Below are 10,462 nucleotides of genomic sequence, written 5' to 3'. Positions count from 1 at the left end.
AATTTTGCATGAACTTATATTTCTAATACGTATATATCTGGGGTAGTAGTTATAATAATAATATCTGGCCAAGTTGACAATGCTTTACAGAAAAACGAAATGCAATTTTTTTTGTATTTGACAATGTTGACGCATTTTTTTTCATTTCTGCGAAGAAAAATGACAATACATCTAAGCTAGTTTTTCTACTAAAAATTATTTCAAAATTAAACTAAATAATCTTCTAATTAAGGTAAAGCGGGGCAAATCTCGACTGGGGCAAATGTAACTGGTCCATTTCTTCCATGTTTTACAATGTTTGCATTATTAAATAGAGTGTCCACCGGGTTATATATGATGGTAGGCGTGTTCAGTGGGTAGATGTAGAACTCAACATCATAGTGTAATAATGGATTAGCTACAGTTGCCCCCCCCCCCCCCCCCAGTCGAAATTTGCCCGCTGTGCCTTATAGACTTAGTTCACTTTACGTATAGAAACGTAAAGACACGATAGAAGTAATAATTTTAATGTTCAATATTCACTTTCTGATTTGATTTAATCTTAAGAAGTTATAAGCTTTTTCATGACTTATTGGTTGGCAAATAATCTCAAAGGATCGAATTCAATTATTTTTTCCGCCGACTTATACCAGACCTAGTAAATTCTAGATTTTTTTAAATTTACTTGGATCGTACTACATAGAAATGGATCGTGGCAACAATATGGACTGACACAAGTTCTCAGTTCGTGTTTTAAAATATTTAAGAATTTTGATAATTAAATAAGATGAAAATATAATAATATGAGACAAACAAAAAGAATATGCAACTATTTAATTAAATCTATATAAAAAAGTACAAAATTTGTATGACACGCAAAGTTCCGTTATTCGCTCTCGTAGAGACAAATAGGTATTGACACTTGTACGATGATGTGGAGTAATTTTGACACTTGGTCAGTGACGTCGCTCTACTCGTTCGGGAGTCGGCTTTATACGTTCCGTTTAGCGCGAACATACTCCCCGCCCTTGAAAGCTCCTGAAGCTTTCAAGACTCTGCGTCATCTGGGGACGGGAGTAAGCAGATGCGGTTGATGGCTCGACGAACGGTGCCTCGAGCTGTGGAAATATCGGCGACTCGAGGGATGCCATCAGTGCCTGGGAAGATTGATCCTGCCGAGACGCCAGTTGAGTGGAGGCGTGAGATCTTCCTTTAGCAGGACAAGGTCGTCTGGTTTGAGGTCCCTACACCTGAGCTTCCACTTCGTGCGCTGCTGCAGTTCAGGGACGTATTCAGAGCTCCAGCGTTTCCAAAAATGTTGCCGTATCTGTTCGAGACGCTGGAATCTGTCGAGGCGATTTGTGTTGGAGTCTAGTAGGCACGGCGAAGGTAACGCGGTGAGTGGCCTACCTATCAAAAAGTGTCCCGGGGTGAGAGGAGCGAAATCTTGGGGTGATGAGCTCAAAGGACAAAGGGGACGGCTGTTAAGGATGGCTTCGATCTGACTGAACAAGGAAGATAGTTCTTCGAACGTTAGGTGGGCGTTGCCTAAAACCCTGTTCAAATGAAATTTAGCCGATTTAACACCGGCCTCCCACAGCCCACCGAAGTTAGGAGCGTATGCTGGAGAGAAGCGAAATTCAATGCCCTTATCGGCCGCAAAATCGACAATACCATCCGTATTAAGTTTTAGAAATTCGTTGATTTCTCTAGCGGTTGCAACGAAATTTCTACCATTGTCGCAGAAGATTTGTTTAGGTTTGCCGCGACGGGAAATAAACCTTTGGAGGCATAGAGTGAACGCGTCTTTTGAAAGTTGACTCACTGCTTCAAGATGGATGCACTTATAACGGAAGCAGATGAAAATACAAAGATATGCTTTGGTTATCCTGCATCCTCGGCCTTTACGATCGGTAATTAAGAATGGACCAGCAAAGTCAGTGCCAGTTGTGTAAAATGGGTAGTCGGGAGTAACTCTCTCAGCGGGTAGATTGCCCATTTTATTGGTAAGAGTCTTACCTCTAAAACGCCTACAAATGAAGCAAATGTGATAAGTACGCCTAGCTAAGTTTCTTCCGCCTATAGGCCATATGCGATCCTTTATGGCACCTAGCAATAACTGTGGCGGAGCGTGAAATAATAGCTGATGCTCTTGTTGAAAGAGCAGCTTAGTAAAGTGGTGGTTCGCGTGCAAAATTATAGGGTGCCTTTTATCGAAGGTGTACACCGAAGCACCTGCCAAGCGGCCACCAACTCTAAGGATACCTTGAGTATCAAGGAAGGGATCGAGAGAGAGAATATTTGATCGTCGATTAAGGGTTTGTTTATTCTCTAATAGCTTTATGTCATTACCAAAAGACTCATTTTGAGAGAACTTGACTAGAGCGTCAAATGATTTGTTTAGTTCACTAACTTGGAGCGGACCGGATAGTTTGTTGTTAGGGTCTCGGCAATTGTTAATAAACCTGTAGACGAACGCGAAGGCTCTCTGCAATCGACGCAGTTTCGAAAAGTTGGAGAAGGGAATGAAAGGTTCCGTGATTGTGACGGTATTCACCTTCAATTCTGGCAGCTCTTGCGGATCCTGCTTGGGGGTGGAGTTCAGCGAAGGCCAGGATTCTTCGGAGCCTTGCAAGAAAGTAGGTCCTTGCCACCAAGCGGAGCAGCTGGCAATGCGGTTTGGTTCAACGCCGCGAGATAGCAGATCTGCTGGGTTTTCCAAAGTAGGAACGTGGCGCCAAGCAGTCACATCAGTTAGTTCTCCTATCTCGCTAACCCTGTTAGCCACAAATGTTTTTAATTTGTTTGAGCTTGTGTTTAGCCACGATAACACGACGCTAGAGTCAGTCCAATAGACATGACGCGATATTTGACAACGGAGGGCACCAGTCACTGAGACACTCAATTGAGCTGCAAGAAGGGCGCCGCATAATTCTAGACGCGGGATACTCACTGGTTTTATTGGAGCAACTCGGCTCTTAGCGCATAAAAGACGCACTAAGACTCGACCTTCAGCGTCTAGAGATCGCAGGTAAACAGCTGATCCATACGCCTTTTGAGAGGCGTCGCAGAAGACGTGCATTTCTACCGTTACATAGTTGTCAATCAATACTCGCCTAGGGATCGACAGCTCGGAGATGCTCTTGATATTGTCAGCAAACTTCTGCCAAGTAGTTTGTATGTCTTGAGGAGCAGGATCATCCCAATTTAGCCCCAAGGACCACAAACTTTGAATGATAAGTTTGGGTATGATTGTGCAAGGAGAGACTAGACCAAGCGGGTCAAATATTTTAAACGTTGATGAAAGTATACTCCGCTTGGTTAGAGTTTCGACTGGGTTCATTTCAATGGAGAAACGTAGGATGTCCACTGATGGATCCCAGTTAAGACCAAGGGTGTCAGTGGAAGAACTGAGCATCAGATTGCCCTCGGTATTGTTGACTTCCGCAGCGAGTATAGAAGGTAGATTAGACCTATACTTTCTTAAAGGAAAGCATCCTGCGGCTAAGCTTTGAGAGACAGACTTCTGAATAAAGCGAAGTTGCTCTTCATCATCATGTCCAGTCAAAAGATCATCGACGTAGAAGTCTTTCTGGATAATCGTTTTGGCTAGAGGATCTTGACACTCTTCACCAATCTGCCAGATGCAACGAGTGCTGAGGAAGCTAGCGCTAGCGAACCCATACGTGACTGTATTAAGTCTTAGAGTCCGCAAAGGCTGAGACTCGTCATCACGCCATAGTATGAGCTGCAAATCGCGTTGAGACTCGTGAACCAAGACTTGGCGGTACATTTTCTCAATGTCTCCGGAAAGAACATAGCGATATTGCCGAAATCGAATTAGAATGTTGAAGAGTGAGTCTTGAATCGTAGCTCCCACCATCTGCAGGTCATTTACAGAGAGTCCAGAGGAAGTGCGCGCAGACGCGTCAAAGACAACCCGCAATTTAGTAGACTCACTTTTTCCTTGATGACAGGATGGTGGGGCAAAAAGAACGCATTGGGAGGCCTCGGAATGGTCGAAGGAGAAAGATGGCCAAGTTCCTCATATTCGTGAATGAACTTGGAATAACGTTCCTTGACTTCTGGCTGCTTCCTAAAACGACGTTCTAGGTGAAGAAATCGCTTCTTGGCTGCTGTGTATGAGTCACCCAAGCAGTCGGGCCCGTCCTTTAGGGGAAGTTTGACAATAAAGCGCCCGTCATCTGAACGTTCGGTAGTAGCGATGAAACTTTGTTCGCACAAACGCTCCTGCTCGGTTAAAGCTTGTTTTTTATGCGGTAGGCTCTCTAATTCCCAAAATTTAGCGAGTTCGTCATGAAGGTCGCTTGTGCGAGCAAGGTTGCAACGAATCGTGGAATTAGATTGAATGAATTGTTGGTTGGGTCCTACTACTATCCATCCTAATTTAGAGCTCCGTAATTTAGGATTGCCATCACCTAAAGATTGTTGCTGAGATCCTAATATGTCCCAAAAGAGGTCAGAACCTACGAGAATGTCGATTGGGGACGATTGGTTAAAGTTAGGATCTGCAAGTTCGAAGGGAGCTAGGTTGAGATGGCTGACGTCATAGCTGACCTTTGGTATAGGTTTGGTTATCTGTGGCAAGACTGTGCACGTCAAGATGGCACTGAAGGAACTTCGAAGAGACTGAATTTCTAGAATACAACGATCGACCTTGATACGAACTTCAATGTCACATACACCCTCTAGGTTCTGAGTAAGATCGTTAGGTGTAATAGACGTCAAGCCTAACCGTTGTTTGATGTCTTGAGTGATGAACGACGACTCACAGCCGTTGTCAAGAAAGCAACGCGCGGTAACTACCTTCTTTGTTGTCGGGTTTACCAAGTTGACCAAAGCTGTTGCAAGTAGACCCTTAGACGGGGTTGGCAGATTCAACTTTGAAAGGTTGACTTGAATAGCATCTTCACTAGGCCCAGTTTCTTGATGCAAAAGTGTGTTGTGACGCTGCTTACATGAACGACAGCTGCCTGGCAACCTGCAGCGTCGAACATCATGCCCTAGTCTAAGACAGTTGTGACATAATTTTAGAGTATTTGCCTGAGCGAGTCTGTCCTCAGACGATTTGGCCTTGAAAGACGCACAGTCAAAAATACGATGTTCGCCGCCACAACTCACGCATTGAAGTGGCTTGGAACCTGAGGGTTCACTGGTTTGAGCCATGAAGGTTTTAACGCTAGGCAGACTAGGTTTAGGCCGCTGCGGTAAAACAGGCGCGTCCGTTTGACGCTTAAATGACTTGTCCTGTTTATTCCGCTGAACGGTTTCAAGGACATCTGCACGACCTTTTAGGAAAGAATGGAAGTTATCCAGCGTAGGCATGTCCGCGAGAGAATTTTTGTGCTCTTCCCATTTTACACTAGTGGTACTATCCAATTTTGACGTCATCATAAAAATAATCAAGGTGTCCCACTGGTCTACGGGCTGACCTAAAGTCTTGAGAGCACGCAGGTTCTTACAAACGTGGTCAACAATATACCTAAGACTCTTATCAGACTCGCGCGTGATAGGTTCTAAATTAAATAATGATTTTAAATGATTGTTGACTAATTGGCGTTTGTTGTCATATCGTTCGCGTAACAATTTCCACGCTTCGGGATAATTTTGATCAGAGACCTCTAAATTACAAATCACTCGAGCTGCCTCTCCCTCTAAATATGAATTTAAATAATAGAATTTATGTATGTTTTTAATTTTATCGTTGTTATGTATCAAAGAGTGAAAACTTTCCCGGAATTCCAGCCAGCGATAATAAGTCCCGTCAAAAGTGGGAATTTTAATAACGGGGAGACGAAAACCCATAAGATCCCGGTCAGTATTATGAAGGTTGGTAGTAGTCGAGTCATATTCACTTTCGCGGTCGGGGTTATTTCGCTTAAAATTGTCTAAAATATCGCGGGCCATGGCAATACAATGGTAGAAATCTTGTTCTATTAAATCCCGTTCGGTTAGCTCTGTGTTTAATGTGGCTTCATTTAATACTTCGATATCATCTTGCAAAGCCTCAAAGTCCTTAAATAACGCTTCAAAATTACTTAATTTGCAAGTTAATTTGCCAATTTCCACTGCCGAAATAGTATTGTCTAGTGGCAGTGTAGATAGGTAGTTCTTAAATTTAGTTAAACGTCCTTTAATCGAACTACGTTTCACCAATAATTCCCTTAACTCGCCCATAGTAACAAATTAGCAAATTAGTACGTGCAAAAAAAGTTGTTTACTTCTTATAAGTAATAGGCATACGCTCGGTCCTCGTTCTGCTGATGCTGCAGTTGGCTGTGGTAGGCGAAACTGGCCCTTAGTAGCAGGCGGCCGGCGACGACAGATGCACGCTGCGCGAGCGCTCGGGAATAGGGAAATGCTGGAATAGATTGTTGAAAATATATAAGTATATAGGAAGCGTTATGTACTTTAGTTTGTGCGAAAGGCAGGCTTAGTGAGTGACTACGTGAAATTAACCTTTAAATTAGATATAGGTATAACGAAAAGCAACAAAATTAAATAATAAAGTGGAATAGTGCAATCGTTTATAGCAAATGAGATCTTAATTATTGTTTGTACGCGTATTTATTAGCAATGTAGGCGCGCAGTGTTTATTATGTTGTATAACGGTAAAAGTTGACTTTGCGTGTTTAATACTAGAAATATTAGTTAAATAGTGAATTTGTATAAGTGAAAGTGATTAAAATGGATAGCTAAAGTGCTAGCAAATATAAATGAAGTGGCTAATTGATTGAAAGTAAATTTGATAGCCCAAAGCAAGTACAAAGAAGTAAGTTCTCGATTCTAGTCAGATCGAAGCGATAGTAAGAAGGAAGGAAAGAAATGGAACGGGCTCACTTTTTATCTAGGTGAACCAATGCTGCGGTGCTGGTAGCTCGTTGCTGGCCGGCTGGTCCCGGTGAGTCCAAGTTGTCCTTTCAAATAGTCCTTGTAGTCCTCCGAAGTTGAAAAAAGTGGATAAATAGCTCGTAGCTCGATCGTTCCTCGTATATCCAGGGTGAGCAGGGTGGTAGACTGCGCCTTTGTAGACCGATTTGGTATTTTAGTGGTGAGCGCCCTTTGACCTCCTGCTCTCCTTTGTCCGAAGCAGTGATTATTCGTAGTTCTCGTCGTGTAAACGGTCGCCAAATTTGTCCAAGATGAGACAGCGCGAACAATATATATATATAAATATAATATAAAAACGACCGTTCAAACCGTGGATAGTGACTAGAACAAGATTTACTATAGGGCATGCAAAAAAACATACATTTCGACTGTCATGAGTGTCATGACGCCATTTATTTCTATGGAATTGTTTTTCGACATTTCAGCATTGGTCCAATACATAATAAAAAGTTGTTCATGACAATTTTTTTTTATCATGCTGAAACGTCTGCAAGCGATATAACATATTTTTAAATTAAAGGAAAAATGGAAAAATTCACACCAAATTCATGAATTGTGATTTTTTTTAATTTTTTCTTCAATTCATAAATAGTTGTTCATGACCTCAAAAGTTAATGCAAAATTTGAATTATATCCTTTTTATGAAATTTAACTATGGAAACGGATTAAATCGCGTATACAAATTAATTTTTTTTTGAATATTGTATAAGTATAACTAGCTTATTGAGCCTGCCTTAGAAATCTATATTATTTGTGGTCATGGTTCGTTAATATTTCTTGTATGTGGGTAGCTTTTGCACATTGTAATTTTTCCTCAGTCACCCGTTGACCACGAACGCTGTAAAGAGTTCGAAACGTCGGAATGAATTTTAAATTCATTATACACGATTTAATCCGTTTCCATAGTTTTATTTCATGAGTAGGTAACTATCGCGGTAACCGAAGACAATATTATGATATCCTTTTTATTTCACCCTGTATATTGATATTCCAGAGTTCTAGGTTTGCTGCGCTAACAAGTGCCGGTATCTGGTGTAATTGGAGAGTGACACTAACTGGTGGCTGCGCTTCATGTATAACGGGCTAAAGTGCTACGTTATTATGACATTTCAGACACGGACCTAGTTACCTATGCTAGATAAGGCTTCAAAAAGTCAAATAAACAGTCAATAAACAATTTGTCAATAAATACGCTTCTCTGTAAGGAAATCTAAAATGAGTATGTCACAAGAATAATGAAACTAACAAATCATAACGCCGTGTCTTGCGTGGGCGACTGTCGCGCGACCGTCGCCGTCGCGTCTCATACTTCCATATCGATAAGGTTTGATTTCGTATGCGTCGCATCGCCGTCGCGCGTCCATCGCGCGATCGTCGCCCACGCAAGCCACGGCGTAATACAGTTCCAGAGTTCTAGGTGCGCTGCAGTAACAAGTGTCGGTATCTAGTGTAATTGGAGAGTGACACTAACTGGTGGCTGCGCTTCATGCATCACGGGCTAAAGTGCTACGTCATTATGACATTTCAGACACGGACCTAGTTACCTATGCTGGATAAGGCTTCAAAAAGTCAAATAAACAGTCAATAAACAATTTGTCAATAAAAACGCTTCTCTGTAAGGAAATCTAAAATGAGTATGTCACAAGAATAATGAAACTAACAAATCATAACGCCGTGTCTTGCGTGGGCGACTGTCGCGCGACCGTCGCCGTCGCGTCTCATACTTCCATATCGATAAGGTTTGATTTCGTATGCGTCGCATCGCCGTCGCCCACGCAAGCCACGGCGTAATACAGTTCCAGAGTTCTAGGTGCGCTGCAGTAACAAGTGTCGGTATCTAGTGTAATTGGAGAGTGACACTAACTGGTGGCTGCGCTTCATGCATCACGGGCTAAAGTGCTACGTCATTATGACATTTCAGACACGGACCTAGTTACCTATGCTAGATAAAGCTTCAAAAAGTCAAATAAACAGTCAATAAACAATTTGTCAATAAAAACGCTTCTCTGTAAGGAAATCTAAAATGAGTATGTCACAAGAATAATGAAACTAACAAATCATAACGCCGTGTCTTGCGTGGGCGACTGTCGCGCGACCGTCGCCGTCGCGTCTCATACTTCCATATCGATAAGGTTTGATTTCGTATGCGTCGCATCGCCGTCGCGCGTCCATCGCGCGACCGTCGCCCACGCAAGCCACGGCGTAATACAGTTCCAGAGTTCTAGGTGCGCTGCAGTAACAAGTGTCGGTATCTAGTGTAATTGGAGAGTGACACTAACTGGTGGCTGCGCTTCATGCATCACGGGCTAAAGTGCTACGTCGTTATGACATTTCAGACACGGATGTAGTAGTACTGAATATGACTTAAAACAGGTTCAATCAACATGAACGTTATATTTTCTACATTTCTATCACACGGACGCATGATTCCACTTTGATAGTTGATCTTATTTTAACTTATCGCTATTATTGTATCATTGAGTAGATGGATCAATCTCAATAGGATCAATTCAGTTCACCAATATACCTCATTGGTGTGATAGAAAGAGACAAACGATCTTTATCAGCTTGATAATATAACTTTTGTGAACGTTTATGATTAAGGGGGATAGTATGCAGATGTTTGTAAGGTATACATATATAGTTGACGATTTCATGCTTCTCAAAAATATTCTAGGCACTTCTAGAAATGCCACTGGCAGTGATAACAAATGAACCTTCGTTATAGGTGTCGATTGCTAGAGGGCGCTATTCTCGTATAGCCATCTCAGAGAGCGTGTAATGCATTCTAGCCTTTAGCTCTTATATTCATGGTATGCAAATGTATACATACATAATAGCTGAGTAGTCATATGATTTCGTGCTTCTCAAAAGTTCTAGGCTCTTCTAGAAATCCCACTGGCAGTGATAACACATGAACCTTCGTTATAGGTGTCGAACGCTAGATGGCGCTATTATCCGGCATAGCCATCTCGCTGAGTGGATGGTCCAATCCCTCACAGCCCGCTGAGCGCGTGCGATGCATTTCGAGATTTTTATCTTCATCGTATGCAAATGTTGTTATGTAGTGTTCGTTATTGAGTATGGTCTTTCTTCTTTCTGTCGCAATTTTGCTAGCGATTATAAAAATGCGCAGGTCTTATAATTGTTATCGGAAAATTTAATTTGACAGTATATCTTTACAAATAGGAACCGGTAAAAATCTAACAATTTTTTTTCAATTGTTACTTTTGATGAGGACAAGTATTTCAAGATTCACAATAAACACTAATTAGGTACATCTCAATTACTAGTAGTAGCAATGTTAATAAAATCGGACCTAAGTAATCGAAATTCGGTCTTCCTTTGATCTACCGTTCAAATTATTTACATACATAAATTCAAGCCTGTATGTATCCTCTGTAGTATTTAAATGGAGTTGAAACAAAACGAAATTTTGGCATAGCAATGGCATGGTGCTAATCCATCATCCGCACTACAATTTAATCCATATCCCACAGTCCACTTGTACGACAACCACGACAAAAAATTAGAATTTTAAAAACCCCCGACCGCGACATATTTAGTAGAC

General features: G+C 41.7%; 2 protein-coding genes across 2 annotated transcripts; both read right to left on the bottom strand.

Moving 5' to 3' along the window:
• Positions 1 to 1,129: 1,129 nt before the first annotated feature.
• LOC125227062 lies at positions 1,130 to 3,772 on the bottom strand. The gene has a single exon (XM_048131253.1). The coding sequence runs from the start codon at positions 3,770 to 3,772 to the stop codon at positions 1,130 to 1,132; it is 2,643 nt and encodes an 880-aa protein (XP_047987210.1).
• A 101-nt stretch (positions 3,773 to 3,873) lies between these two features.
• LOC125227060 lies at positions 3,874 to 5,325 on the bottom strand. The gene has a single exon (XM_048131250.1). The coding sequence runs from the start codon at positions 5,323 to 5,325 to the stop codon at positions 3,874 to 3,876; it is 1,452 nt and encodes a 483-aa protein (XP_047987207.1).
• Positions 5,326 to 10,462: the final 5,137 nt, after the last annotated feature.

Source organism: Leguminivora glycinivorella, chromosome 6 (genome assembly GCF_023078275.1).
Source record: "Leguminivora glycinivorella isolate SPB_JAAS2020 chromosome 6, LegGlyc_1.1, whole genome shotgun sequence".
Lineage (NCBI taxonomy): Eukaryota > Metazoa > Arthropoda > Insecta > Lepidoptera > Tortricidae > Leguminivora > Leguminivora glycinivorella.
This window is presented reverse-complemented; position numbering and strand designations above follow the sequence as displayed.